General features: G+C 64.5%; 1 protein-coding gene across 3 annotated transcripts; it reads right to left on the bottom strand.

Moving 5' to 3' along the window:
• Nucleotides 1-1,009: 1,009 nt before the first annotated feature.
• PHC2 (polyhomeotic homolog 2) lies at nt 1,010-9,464 on the bottom strand. Of its 3 annotated transcripts, none has more exons than XM_065738211.1 (15): nt 9,378-9,464; nt 7,009-7,194; nt 6,661-6,819; nt 6,512-6,589; nt 6,279-6,440; nt 5,211-5,315; nt 4,928-5,141; nt 4,242-4,564; nt 3,691-3,799; nt 2,941-3,143; nt 2,733-2,862; nt 2,539-2,656; nt 2,322-2,457; nt 1,943-2,249; nt 1,010-1,849 (listed from the first exon to the last, which is right to left on the bottom strand). In XM_065738211.1, exons 2-15 carry the CDS (start codon nt 7,150-7,152, stop codon nt 1,695-1,697), a joined length of 2,343 nt encoding a protein of 780 aa, XP_065594283.1. In that variant the 5' UTR covers nt 7,153-7,194; nt 9,378-9,464; the 3' UTR covers nt 1,010-1,694. The 3 variants fall into 3 exon arrangements, with proteins under 3 accessions (XP_065594283.1, XP_065594285.1, XP_065594284.1); XM_065738213.1 differs by having other exon boundaries at nt 1,943-2,192; XM_065738212.1 differs by having other exon boundaries at nt 2,539-2,653.
• Nucleotides 9,465-14,203: the final 4,739 nt, after the last annotated feature.

Raw genomic sequence — 14,203 nt, 5'->3', positions numbered from 1 at the left:
TCAATATTGTAACCTTTTTTGTCAGCATGTTAATACCGTGTAAATACGCCTCTTATACACACTGTTAACACCCCCCCCTCCTTAGTGTTCCCCCCTGCCCCATTTGGGGCCTTTTTTTTATTTTCCTCGATGGAAATCCAGGCCACGCGTCCCTAGAGCTAGCGATTACCTTATTAAAAAAGGAGAAAAAGGAAAAAAAAAGACACCTCCCCTCCCCACTGTCTTGCATTGTGGCTCATAGAGAAGCCGGCGGGGGGGGTGGGGGGGGAGGTGTTTGCTGGCGGTTGGAAAGCAGCGGGACCCCCTCCCCCCCCCTCCCCCCGTCCGTCCCCGCAAAGCAGCGCCCATTTCGGGGAAGAAAAAAAAAAAGAAAGAATAAAAGAAAAGGAAACAAAAGCTGGGCTCTGTGTGGTGCCACTGCAGCGGGGACGTGGGGATGGCGGGAGGGCTGTGGGGCTGCTCGGTGACAAAGGTGGCACCTGGAACTGGGGGGTGGGGGGTGGCCCCAAAGCCCCTCCAATGTGGGGATGGTGGCTGCTGAAGTGGGGAAGGCAGCAGCTCTGGTGCTGTAGGGACAAAGGCGCTGCTGGGGCAGTGGCATGGGTACCAGCACCAGCTCTGGGGGACACTCAGACCCTCTGAGGCCACATCACTGTGGCCACCACCACCTCCGAGGACACCGTGCTGGGGCCACCACACAGCAGCCACCAGCTCGGGACTGTCCCCATGGCCACCATCCCCAGGGACACGTCAGCTTCAGGGTCACCCCACCGTGGCCATGGACACCATCCCTGTGCCCCTCGCTGCAGCTTTTGGCCCCCCCCAGGCAGGGGCAGCACAGGGACAGTGGGGGCACAGGGGACCTCACTGCCCCTCAGTGCCATCTCTGTTCGGGATGCCACCAGGGTTGGGGGTCAAAAAGGGAACAAAAGGTGTTCCCCCCCCCGGGGCGGCCACCAGCAGGACATAGCAGCCAAGCTCTGTGGGACTGGGGGGGGGAGGTGGGATGGGAAGTGACACAAAGCCCTGAGCCACGACGCTGTCCCTGTGCTGTGCCTTGTTTTACCCAGGATGGGGGTGTGAGGAGGAGGCAAAGCATTGGGGTGAGGAGGAGGGGGGATCAGTTTTCTTTTTCAGTGTTTATTAGAAACAAAAACAGGGAAAAAAAAGGGGTTGTGGTTTCTGTGTTTTTTCCTTTTTTTTTCTTTTTTCCTCCTTTTCTTAGAAAGACCGTGGCAGCGGTCGGCGGCAGCGGTGTGGGCTGGGGGGGGGTCCTTACCTGCCAGGGGGACTGAGCCCCCACCGCCTCCGTCCTTTAACTGAGGTGCCCCTGGAGCAGCCCCACTGGGGGCAGTGCCATCCCGGCAGGCACCCCCCCACGTCCCCCCGACCCCGGGGTGGGCAGCCGACCCCAGCGGGGCCACGCATTAAGGCAACCGTCCTGCTGCTCCCCGCCGCGCCGTGCTGTGCCGGGGGGGCTCCCTGCCGGAGTGGGGCCGCTATCGCTATGGGCTATATGTACACACCCCGCAGCCGAGGGGGGGCCGCCCCGGGGCTGTTTGTGCTCAGTGATGGGTGTCCCCCCTCCCCCAACCGGGACAGGCAGGGCTGAGGTGGGGGGGGGGGGCGCGGGTCTATGCCCCCTCCCCCCTCCCCACCCGGCGGGAGCGTCCACGTGAGCCGGCGGCGCGGCTCTAGGAGTCCTTGAGCATGCTGATGCGGGCGTAGATCTTGAGGGCCGGCCCCAGTTTGATGTTCATGGTGCTCATCAGGTGGTCCTCCTTCAGCAGCAGCAGCGCCTGCCCGTCGATCTCCTGCGCGCGGAACTCCTCTGCGATCTCCTGGCAGCCTGCGGGGGGGGTGGGGGGGAACGCGACACTGACACGCTCAGCACGGCCCTGAGCTGACAGAGCCCTGCACAGCACAACCTGCCGCTCCTCACCCGGCAGCGAGCGGATGAACTCGTAGACGTCCTCCACGTTCCACTTGCTGGGCTCGCTGGGCAGGAAGCGGTGCCCGATGCCCGCCAGCTCCCGAACATGCATGTCGGGCAGCTCCATGTCACGCAGCTCCAGGTCGCGCTCAGCCTGGCGCCGGCGGGAGGCGGACGAGCTGGCCGAGATGGGTGACAGCGGCTCCTCGTAGCTCGAGTTGTCCGAGCAGCGGCTCGAGTCCTCCTGGCTGTGGTTGAGCTGCAGCGATGCGGTCACCGAGAGCGGCCCCGAACCCGGTGGGAGGGACACCGGCGTCTGCAGGACAGAGCCACCGGGCAGCACCGGCCCCGCTACACCCCACGGGGTGGACCCACACCCCCTCCTCACCTGCTTCTTGGTGTCCTTGCTGAGCGTGGGCACTTTGCAGGCGCGGCGGCGGCCGTGGGGGGGACCTCCAGGCTTCTGCAGCTTGCTGCGGTCGGGGTGGAACAGCCCCACGCGCTTGGTGCAGCCCACGTTGTACCTGCGGGCAGCAGTGGGTGGGGGGGGAGGGGTGAGAGCGGGGCTGGGGAGGGGCACAGGACAGGGGGTCGGGCCCTGGTACCTCTTGGCACACGCCATGGAGCAGAAGCGCTTGGAGCGCTTGAACTTGTAGGCGAAGTCGACGCGGCCGCAGAGCTCACACTTCAGCTTCGGGGGGGCCCCCTCCTCTTTGGACTCTGCTGAGAGAGCAGCGGGCGCTGAGCCGGGGAGGGGTGAAGTCCTCACGGGGTCCCACCGTGGGGTGCCCCCCCTCACCTTGCAGGTACGGCTCCTCCATCTCGGAGTCGGTGGTGGTGGTGTTGTCGTGCTGTGGGGCGCGCTCCGCCAGCAGCTCCTGCGCATACTGCGGCTTCAGGCCCCCCACCAGCAGCGAGGAGCGGCCCACCTGCGGGTGGCAGCGTCAGTGGGGCCGGGGGCGGCGGGGGGGGAAGGGACAAGGACACCCACACCCACACCCACGTACCGGGAAGGGCTCGGCGCCCTCCTGGATGACGAAGCCCTCGATCACGTGCGTGAGGATCTGCGGCTTTACCACGGCCTGCGGCGGTTTGTTCTCACCATTGTGCGGAGCGGCGCCGGCGACGGTGGAGGCAGCGCTGCCGCTGCCCGAGGTCATGCCGGGGGCGGGGGCGGCGGGCGGCGCATCCACGCGCTCCGCGCCCGGCTCTGCGGACGTGGGAGTGGGGGGGGGGAGGGGGAGGGAACCGTCAGCTTCCACGCGACGCCGCCCGCCCCCGCCGCCCCCCGCCCCGCCAGGCCGCAGCAGCGGGCCCGCTAGGCCGCGCCATTCCTCCCTAGGCCGCGCTAGGCCCCGCCGGCCTCACCTGACCGGGCCGCGGCGGCTCCGGGCCGGGGGCGGATGCGGAAGTGAGGTCAGCGCCCACCGGGCCGGGCCGGAGCGGGTCGGAGCGCACTCACCGGCGGCGCTCAGCGGCGCGGCGGTCCCATGGCGGGGACAAAGGCGGCGGCGGCGGCGGAGCGGGGACAAAGGCGGAGCGGGGCCGGGCCGGGCCGGGGCGGCGGCGGCGGCTGCGCGGGGCGGGGCGGGGCCGGGCGACGACCACGCCCCGCGCTCTCATTGGCCGCGGCCGCGCGTGCGCGCTCCGCCATGTGGGCGGGGCCTCGGCGCGAAGGCGCGGCGCAGGGCGAGAGGGCGTGGCCTTGAGGGGAGGGGCGTGGCGTGGCCGCGCGTGCCTCAGTTTCCCGCGCTTACCGTGCGCGGGGCCGCGCTCCTCCTGAGGCGCTTCGGGGCCGGGGCCGGGCGGGCTCCTGGCGGCGGGAGGCGCGTCCCGGCGGGCGGACTCTGCGGCACCCAACGGCGGCTGCGGCGGGGACGGCGTCAGCGCACCCCAACACACACCGTACGTGGGCGGGGGTGCGCGGGGCCGGGGCGTCCGCGTGAGGCACACGCGTGTGCACGCAGGTGCCCGGGTCGGGCGGTGCTGCCGCTGCTGCACGCGTGTGTGGGACGGGTGGAGATGTGCACGTGTAGGCAGCAGACAGGCGCTCGCGTGCCTGTGCGTGAGCCACGTACGCGCGTGCAAACGCGGTCCAGGTGCGTGGGCCACGCGCATCGCACACGCAGCAGGCACAGGCCGTGCACGCATGCAACACCCACGTGCATAGCTGAGACGTGCATGCACACACACGTGCACCTGGCACACCGGTGGCAGGTGTGCACGGAGCTGACATGCACGCCCACCCGCGTGCACACAGGTGGCCCCATGCACGCTGCCCTGCTCTGCGGGGCGGGGGGGCCCTCACCGTGCTGCCGGCGGGCTGCAGCTGCAGGATGACGGCGGAGGCGTGCTGGAACTTGCGGGGTGCTCCGTAGCAGCCGGGGTGCCCGTTGGGGGCTGCACCCTCGGCCCCTGTGCCATGGGGGGCTCCTGCTTTGGGTGGGGGGGCTGGGCCGGGGCTGGCAGGGGGCAGCGGCTGGAGCTGGGGGGCAGCCGGGCCTGGGGGGGGCTGCACGCGGGGTGCCAGCTGCTGCTGCTGCTGCTGCTGCTGGATGACGAACTGCTGCTGCTGCTGCATTGGCTTCGGCGGCTGCTGCAGGAACTGGGGCGGCTGCAGTGGGGTGTAGGCTGAGGAGGGGGGTGACAAGGGTGAGGGGCTTCGTTAGCAGTGCCACCCTGAGCTCCCTCCCAGTGAGGGTGCTCCTCAACCTGGCAGCATTCACTGGTGACTGGGGTGAGGCTATCCCACAGGGGCAACAGCAGCACCCTGAGGTTGGCTCACCCCAACAGCTTCCAGAGCTGAACCACGAGGAGGAACCTCCTCCCCCTCTGCCCCACCAGCGCTGGCACTCGGGCTTGTATAGATCCCCAGTACAGACGGGGTGCCCAGGAAACTGGGGTGGGCCATCATTAGGTTTCAGAGTGAATGCCTGCTGCCCTTGCAGCACCTAGTGGTGTCCCAGCTCCCCCCCCCCCAGCACAGTGCCTTACCTGGGGTGACGAGCGGGTGGGCGGCAGCAGGGGCAGCAGCAGTGCGGGCCAGGGGATGGGTGCGGGCATCGGGGCCCTCAGCCTTTTTGAGGTGATCACTGGGGTTCTCGGGTGGGGGGGCCCGTGGGGGCCCAACCCGTGGGGTGCTGCCAGGGGGCTTCATGGCGAGGGCAGGGAGGTGGGGGCCGGCGGGGCGCAGCGCCAGGCTGTGCACCTGCAATGGCAGCAGGTCAGTGGGGCGGGGGGGGTGGGGGGGGAGGTGTGGGGAGCAGGGGGGGCTCACCTGGGGGGTGGCGGGTGGTGGGGCGGGCGGTGGGGCCGGTGGTGGGACAGGTGCAGGGCTCTCAGGCCGGACGGTGCTGACAGGGCCCGTGGGTGTGAAGATGAGCTAGGGGGAGAGAATGGCAGTGTGTGTCCCTGAGGGGTGTGGGGGGCATCCCGAACATCCCCCCATGTCCTTATGCAATGGCAAAAGTGTGGGGCATGTGGGACCCTTGCCCTTGTCCCTGCTCAGTGCTGCTGTCCCCTGTCCCTTCAGTGACCTTGCGGGGTCTGGGCACTCCGTAGCAGAGCAGGGGCTTCCTATGGGATCTGGGCATCTCCAGTGCTGTGAGGAACACTCCATAGAGCATAGGTGTCCCGTAAGTCCCAGCACCCCCCTGCCCTAGCAGAAGGTACCCTCCTGGGATGGGTCCCCAGCAATGAGGGTAAGGGGCACCCTATAGATCTGGCCATCTCTTGAGGTCTGGGTACCGCCTGCTGGGTGGGGACACCCTCTGAAGCTCACACAGCCCATTGGATGGACACCCCATATAGCCACTCCCAGGGTGGGGACAGTTGGCACCCTATAGGGTCCAAGGACCCCAGAGCAGTGTGTGGGTAGCCTGTGGGGTGTGGGCACTCCACAAGGCCTAGGCACCTCAAAATAGGGCAATATTCACCCTTTGGGGTCAGGTGTTCCCTCAGGGGCCTTGCACCTCACAGACAGATGATGGACACCCTTTGGGTCTGCTCACCCCGTGGTGGAGCGATGGGCAACCTGGGGGACCTGGCACCCCCCAGCAGCACAAAGGGCCCCCCTGTGAGCTCAGGCTCACCCTACAGGGCCTGGCTGCCCCACAGCCAGGTGACAGACCCTACAGAACCCATAGGTTTTCTAGTTGTCCATTGCTCCGCTGTAGGGTTTGTCATACATCCAACACAGTATAGTGATGGGTACCCTATAGGCTGTGGGGCAAAAGAAACCCTATAGCATCTGCTTCCTGTGGGTCTGGGCCACCTTGCTGCAGAGCGACAGCCACCCATCTGCTCCCAGCTGCCCCACAGCACCGTGGGGCCGGGTGCCTCTTACCATCTGTGCCCGCAGGTACATCTGTGCCTGGCTGGCAGTGAGGGCGGGCGAGGCGGCGTTGCCCAGCAGGACGGCTTGCTGCGCGATGCCCGACGCCCCGGGGTTGACACTCTGTGCCCGGTTCAGGAGCTGTGCGGCCGCTGGCGACGTGGCCAGGTTGATCTGCAACGGGACGGAGGGTTTTGGGGCCAGGGTGGGGGCAGCGGGGTGCTCCTGGGGAGCCAGGGACTCACCGTGGGCTGCTGCACCGGTGCCGGCTGCGTGCCATTGCTGCCCGAGGGGCCGCTCTGCCTGTTGGCTGCCAGGCTGGCCTGGGAATGGGAGCAAAGCGTTATGTGTGCATCGCACTGCGGCAGCTGGGGGTGACCCTGGGGGGGTGTACCTGCTGCACGGCCGCCAGGCTCTGGAGCTGGGCGCTGGTGAGGTGCTGCTGCTGCAGCGCGGCTGTCTGCAGCATCAGGTGCTGCTGCTGCGCGGCGTACATCTGCTGCAGGTACTGTGCTGCTGTGTTGGGCTGCCGGTGCAGGGCCTGCTGGATCACCTGCGGGGCAGCAGCGGGAACGTGGGACGCAATACCCCACAGCCAGCCCGGTACCCCAAACTGCTCCACCTCACCCTTTATCCAGAGCCTCCCGATGCATGCAGCGCTGCTGTTCTAAACCCAAGGGAAGAGCCAAGTACCCCCCCCACCCCCATCCTTAGGGTCAGGGGTAGCGCAGCACGGCCATACCTGGACGGTCTGGCGGTCGGGAATGCCGCTGTAGACGGAGATCTGTGGGGCGGGCGGGCGCGCGGTGCCGGTGCTGCTGGGCGTCGTGCCGGTGCCACCAGCACTGCTGGAGGGAGGAGGTGCCGGGAGCTGCTCGTTCTCCATGGCGGTGGCAGGGCCACGCAGGGCGGCTGGGGCGGCCTAGAGCTGGGGAGAGTGCGGAGGTGGGTCGGGGGTCCCACGGGGTGGGGGGCACAAGGGTGGAAGATGGGAGCAGCCCTGCGTGCCCCCGGACCACTGCTCCCTATGCTCAGTGCACAGTGCCGAAGGGAAGGGAAGGGAAGGGAAGGGAAGGGAAGGGAAGGGAAGTGTGAGGGGAGGAAGAGAAGGATGGAAGGAAGCAGGATGGACAGAATGATGGATGAGAAGCGCAGCCAGCAACAGCAGAAGGAGGTAAAGGATTGAAGGGAGGGAAGGAAGGAAATTGGAAGGGACAAAGGGCAGGAGGGAAGAATGGAAAGATAGATAGGGACACAAGTACAGAAGGGGTAGATAGAGGGATGGGTGGAATAAAGGTGGATGAAGGTAGAAAAAAGATGAAGGAGGTTGGAAAAGAGGAAGGAAGGGAAGGTGGAACAGATGGAAGGAATGAGGGGACAGATAGAAATGACAAAGGGACAGAGGACAGGAATAAGTAGGGAAAGAACAGAACCAAAGAAGTAAGACTGAAAGATATAAGCACAGGATGAGCAGAAGGACAAACTGAATGAATTAGGGAAGGGGCAAAAGACAAAGGGGAGACAGAAAGACAGAGCAAATGAAGAAATAGAAGGATGGACAGAAGGATGGAAGGACAAAGGGAGGGAAGGAGAACAGATGGAAAGACAGATGCAAAAGATGAAAGGGACAAGAAGAAGGGAAAGATGAACAGAAGTGAACAGGAAAGCAGAGGGGGAATGAGAGAAGAATGGATGGACGGATGGAAAAATATACAAGGAGGGATAAAAGGAACCAGAGGGATGAAAGGATGGATGGAAGTAAGTAGGAAAGGGATGAAGAAAGAGAGGGCAGGGATGGAAGCAGAGGTGTGGAAGGATGGACAGAAATATAAAAGGAAGGAGAGAGGATGGACAGAAAGAACTGGGATATGAATAAAGGGGAAGGAAAGATGGACAGAAGGAAGGACTGAAAGAAGGGAGTGTAGGGAGGAAAACAGGATGGACGGGAAGAGGAAAGGGCCTAAGGGAAGGGTGCAAGGAAAGGGCTGAAGGGTGAGAGGGAAGGACAGAGGAACAGGAGGACAGGGATGGAGGGGCAAGTGCTGGGTGCCACAGGAGGGTCACAGGAGCACTGCTGCCACCACTACAGCTGCCATCACCACACTCCCAGCAAGGGCTGTGCCCACACTCCAGGACACAGCCCCCAGCACCCGATGGCTCTGCGGCCTCCCATGCTCCCATGGGCTTCCGATAACCGGCAAGAGAGCCGAGGCCCTGTGCCACCACGGCGGGTGCCACCACGGTGGGTGCCACCGCCAGCACCAGGGACAGCAGCGTCGGGCGCTCCACCATGGACAGCAGCCACGGTGCCCACAGCGGGTGGTCTTGGTGGCCACGCCAGGTGAGCCTGGTGGCCAGGTCACAGTTTTGCAGGGACAAACGCAGCACAGGGGGCCGTGGCAGCGCGATGCCCCCGTGCCGGTGGCAGGAGGCCGCGGGGTCACGTCCCTGGAGGGCGCTGCTGTGCCAGCGCGGGACGGGGCGCGCTCGGGGCGGCAGGTGGGACGGCGGAGTGCCACGCCGGAGGTGGCTCCCGAAGTCCCCGCCGGTGGCTGCGTGCCCGCGGCGTGGCCGTGACGTCCGCCGTGCTCCGGTCTTGGCGCCGCAGGGGTCGGACGCGTGGGCCGTGGCTTTCTCCGGGAGCTGCGCTGTGACATCGCTGTGTGCATCGGGGCGACCTCGCGCGTGGGGCCACGGCGGAGCAGAGAGCGTGGCGAGGAGCGTCCCCGTCGGTCCCCGCTCGTCCCCGTCGGGTGTGGGACAGGGACGCCGCGGGGCTCCGTGCCCTCCAACCCCACGCGGGGCCGAGCGGCGCGCGGTGCCCCACGGGGCGGCCCTCGGTTCTCCCACCGCCGCACGTGGAGCGGCCGCGCGGGGCCGGGCCGAGCCCCCGCCCGGGGCGGAAGGAGCGCGGGGAAGGGGACGGGCGCGCGGCAGAGCTCGGTGCGTCCATCCCCAGCCCCCTCCTCCCACTTCCCCCCGCGGCGACGGGGAAACTGAGGCACGGCCGCCGGGACGCGCGGACAACCGACACCCGCACGCGTGCGCGGCCCGCCCCCCCCCCACCCCCCCCGCGGCCCAGACAAAGCGGCGGGGCTCGGCGCTCCGTACCTGCGGCCCCGCGGCCCGGCTCCCGCCGGCCATGACGGAGGCGCCTCCCGGGGTTGCGGCCGCGCGGGCCGGCGGGGCGGGGCGGGGCTACCGGAGAGGGGCGTGGTCAGCGCGGAGGGGCGTGGCTTGCCGCCCTCCCGCCGGGGCGGCGCGGCGCTCCCTCAGGCGGCGGCGCGGCCATCGCTCATTTGCATTCCGCCGCTCGTCACGTGCGCCTCCTGGCCAATCGGAGAGCGGGCCGGCCCGTCGGACACGCCCCCCGCACCGGCGGCTCCCGTTCGCTATAGCAACGGGGCGGAGGGGGGAGGGGGGGGAGGGCCGGGCGCCATGGCGACGGGGGGCGGGGCTGCCCGCGCGCTGCCCCGCGAGGGGGCGGGGCCGGAAACGGGAGCGGCGACCCCATAGGGCGCGGCGGGGGGAGGTGGGGGGGGATGCTGGGTGGGTGGGCTTGTGGGGAGCGGGGCACGAGGAGCTGGTGTGCAAAGAGACGGGCGCACGTAGCAGCCCTACAGAAAGCGGGGTGCCAAGGGGAGGAGTGGAAGAGGTGGGGTGCAAAGAGCAGGGGGCACGTGGCGAGCTTGCAGAAGATGGGGCGCATGCGGCAAGTCTGCAGAAAACAAGGCTGCCCTGGACCCGCTGAGTCTCAAAGGCCACGAGCAATGCGTGCAACCGAAGTGCTCCTGGATGTGCGATGGGACCCCGGGATTTGCATGCGGGGCTGGAGGATTTGCACGTGGGTTTGCAGAGGGGACCTGTAGGTGTGCACGTGCGAGATGCGTGGGTTTGCGGGAAGTACCTGGGATTTCGCAGCTGGGCAGCACGAGGGCTTGCAGGGGGGGCTCGCGGGATTGGCTGTGACTGTGGCGTCCCCTTGGTGCGCTGACAGCAGTGCCAGCCACGTGTGGGGACACAGTACCAACCCTCTGGGCTTCGGGATAGAGTTGCCCCGGGTTGGAGGGACAGGGCCTCGCAGTGGGGCTGTGTGGCTGCAGCCGCCAGGGGGCAGTGGCCGCCCTACGATGGAGTCTGCTGAGTGGGGCTGAGCGTATTTCATTTTTCCCTTTTTTGGCTCCCTTTCCCATACAAGGAGACAGCAATTATCGCTGGGCAGTGGGTGCAGCCGCCACGGGACACACTATGGGCATGCCTGCCATAGTCTCCTAGCAGCGCGTGTTCCAAACTGCACGCTTTTCAGCCCACAAAGGAGATGACTCGTGGGGTCAGCATGGACATGAGGACGGGAAGCCAATGGCCGCACTGTGACAGGCACGGGGACGGCATCCCTCAGGAGCCAGCTTGTGCTTGGCGTAGCTGCAGGCCTCCCTCTTGTCCTCGCACCACGGCCGCCGTCCCCGCCGCTGTGCTTTGCGGTGCCATCCCCGTGACGAACACCCCCGCGTGCAGGGCAGCATGGAGATGCGGCCCTGTGCTCAAAGGCACACCAAGGCCAGCGTCAGGTCCAGCGCAGGACCGAGCAGCAAGGGCAGCAGCAGGCCTAGCACCAGGCTTAGCACGGAGCCCAGCACCGGGCCAGGCCTTGCTCCTGGTGCCGTCTCCCTGCTCGCACCGGGGAGCCGGGCGGGATCGGCTTGAAAGCCCAAACGCTCATTGTCTGCACCCAGCGGGGCGGCCATTCAGCCCGGGACGCGCCGAGGGTTGGGTTTCCACTTGGAAATTTCCCTCCGGACGCGTTTCGGGGCCGCTCGGAGCTGCGCGTCCCCTCCCGCCGCCCCGCGCGTGGGCTCCGAGGGCACAAATATTTGTGCGGACACAAAGGCGCGCGGGTGCCGGGGGGAACAAAGCACGGACGCGGCGCATCCCCGCGAACAATGGGGCCGGATATTTGGTGATGTGAGCGGGGGCCGCTGCCGGAGCTGCCTCACATCCGCCTACCTGCAGCCCCTGGGTGGGCCCGCGGCATCCCGCTGCCCGGCAGCATCGCAGGCGGCGTGTCAGCTCTGACGGGGGACAAAAAGCCCTTTTGGGTGGTCCGAGCTTCCTGCGAGCATCCTGGGGTGCCCCCGTGCCTGCCCCGATGTGGGGTGCAGCAGGGATGCCGCATCCCGGTTCCATTGAGCACCATGTGTCCCGCTTTAAGAGTGCTGTCTGACTCCCAAAGCCCTCCCCTCCCCTCGTGAGTCCTGGGAGATATATTCCCAAGTTGTTTTCTCCTAGGGATTGTGTTTCCCCTGACTTCTTTTCTGGATCAAATTGCTCCCAAATTCTTCCCCCGTGAGCACTGCAGTGGGTGCTAGTGGCATCCCCCAAAGCAGCGTCAGCCCACATGTCCCCAAAACATCACCCCCAGGGAAGGCTGCTGGGAAGGGTCCAGGGATGGCAGAGCAAGAGATGGGGACGGCTGGGTTATGCAAGTGTGCCGTGTCGCATTTTGGACTTGTTGTATTGCTGCTCCTTGGATGCAGGTAGTTTTCCAAAGGAAATCTCTTGGTGACGCAGCATCGACGCCTCCGTCCCTGGCTTGTGCTGGGTCCCGGCAGGAGGCTGAGGGAGCGGATATCCCGCCGGGGTTTGGAGCTTCTGGGGGGAGTTAGGCAAACGCCGGCTCTGAAAGGACTCAGCGGGGCTGGGCGCTGAGAAAAGCCCCCCCTGGGAGTTTTTTTGTGGGGTGCTCCAACCCCATGCGTGGTTGTGATGGCTGTGGGATGTGCTGTGGGAGAGGAGAGCTCGCCCTCAGGGCTCAGCATGGCCACAGCTTGGTTGGTTGGGTTTTTTTTCTTTTTTAAGGAAATTTTTGCACGACTTTGGTGGGCTGTGAGTGCTGTGGACAGCTGGGGAGTTTTCTCACAGTCTTTTAACTCAAACCTCCTGTCAGCTGTCTCTGAGCAGAACTTTCAGCTTCCATCCACTTGGTGTCAGCTCCAGCCCCTGGTCCAGCCCCGCTCACCATCCCAAACCACTCCAAGCTTAGTGGCGTAGACCTTCTTTGGAGTGATGTGTTAATCTCACTGCAATCAAAGCCTTCTTTTACCCGCATTAATCACTGCCCCCTCTTCTCTTTGCTGTGAGTATCCACAAGCCCACATTGGAGCAAACAGCTCTCGTTTGCTCATGGTTGATCCGATACGTGACCCTGTGCACTGTCGGGTTATGCAGCGAGGTGGCAGGAACTGCATCGTGTCAGACGAAGCCTGGCTGCTGCAGTGTGAATTTTGTCCAGCACGTGGAAGCAGGATGAGCCAGGCGCTCCTCGGGACGATTCTGTGCGCGTGGCAGGGCACTTGGCATTGGTGCATGTCAACACCCCGAGGCTGCAGTGCTGGGGAATGGGCACCAACACTGGGTAGGGGCTTGCGTGCTGGAAAGAGGCTTGTAGGAATGGGGTTGTGGGGCTGTGGTCCTGCTGCTTGCTGCCTGCAGTCCCCATGCTTGCCATTCCCCAGCCAGCAAGCAGCGGGCTTTAGGTGCACTGGAAGTAAAGATGTGGGTTTTACCAACGATTACAAGTCAAAGTGGAAACAAAAATTGTAATGTTTTTGCCCCGTGGTGCAGCTGGGAAGAAGGAGGGCAGCAGAGGGGCTGCAGCAGAGATTTACAGGCAGAATCAGCACTGGTAAGAGCAAAGAAAAAAGTATAGTGTAAAAAACCCGGGTAAGCCTCTCTATTAAATTATTCTGCCCCACTGGAGCCGGACACCCACCGCCTTTGATCCTCCCAGCCCCATCCCGTTCCCAGCTTGCAGGACCCAGCTCCTAATGGGCACTGACAGCTCGGGCCCGCAGCCCCCACAGCCGCGGCGAGACTGACGCTTCGTTAATGAGCCCTAACGAGGGCTGGCGAGGCTGTCGGTGGGCTCTGCTGACCTGGCTGGGTTGGGCTGAAGTTGAGCAAGCGGTGGGATGCCGAAAGAGCAGGTTTTATTTTCTCTTTCTTCATTGTTCTTCCAACATCTGGCAGCAGGAGCACAGCTGTACAGCAGGCAGGGATCTTCATCCTCCTGCTCTGCCCTCCTCTCCTTCATTATTTTTTAAATTACTTTGGATTTGACAAACTTCTGGCCAGGTCCTTGGCTGGTCCATGTTGTTTGTGCAGCCTGGATCCTATTGGGCAAAGCTCACACAGAGAAAGGGCAGATCTGGTGCCCTGGCAGTAGCGGTCATATAAAAAGAAAAGCTTTAATTAAAGGCAATTCAAGCAGAGATGCAGATTGGTGAGCTGGGTCTTGGATGTCTTCTGCAACAGTGTGGGTTGCAGGGAACTGATAGCAACACACCTGTGCATTGGGGTGGCAATGGATTTACGTTGGGTTTGCAATGGGTTTGCAATGGGCTTTCAGTGAGCTTGCAGAGGCCTCCATCAGTCTTTGTCCTGATCTTTTGACTGAAGCACCACAATTTAGCAAGTCCCAAGAAGCCTGATCCCAGCCCCTGGTTTCGGTGCATTGCCCTGTAGAGCAGGCTGGCCACCGTGGGCACAGGGGCTGCTCTGGCATGCAAAACCATCAGATAGGCTGAATCCTCAGCGGCCAGCAGCCTTTCCCAAGCATCCCTAAGATGTTCCCAGCTCCCTGTGCTGGGACAATGACACTGTTTTGCATCAGAGCTGGGAAGATTTGTCAGTTCAATTGTTCAAGAGCACCCAGCCTCACTGCAGATCGATCTAAATTGCATCTGTGCAAGTATCTGTGGCCGTGTGCAAGCTTGGCTATTAATAAAGCTCTTCCCAAGAGCAATGAGGTTTTGCTATCCAATGCAGCAAATTTCTGGAGGCTCCAGAGCATTATTTTCCTCCCATTCCCTCCAGCCCATGGCATTGCTCACAGGGGCTTGGAACAGGCTGGCAGAGGGCTTGTAGCAGGGTTGGGTGCT

Source organism: Cyrtonyx montezumae, unplaced genomic scaffold (genome assembly GCF_038088225.1).
Source record: "Cyrtonyx montezumae isolate F1298 unplaced genomic scaffold, pur_monq_1.0 scaffold_21, whole genome shotgun sequence".
Lineage (NCBI taxonomy): Eukaryota > Metazoa > Chordata > Aves > Galliformes > Odontophoridae > Cyrtonyx > Cyrtonyx montezumae.
Note: the sequence above shows the minus strand (reverse complement) of the source record. Positions and strands in the feature narration are given on the sequence as shown.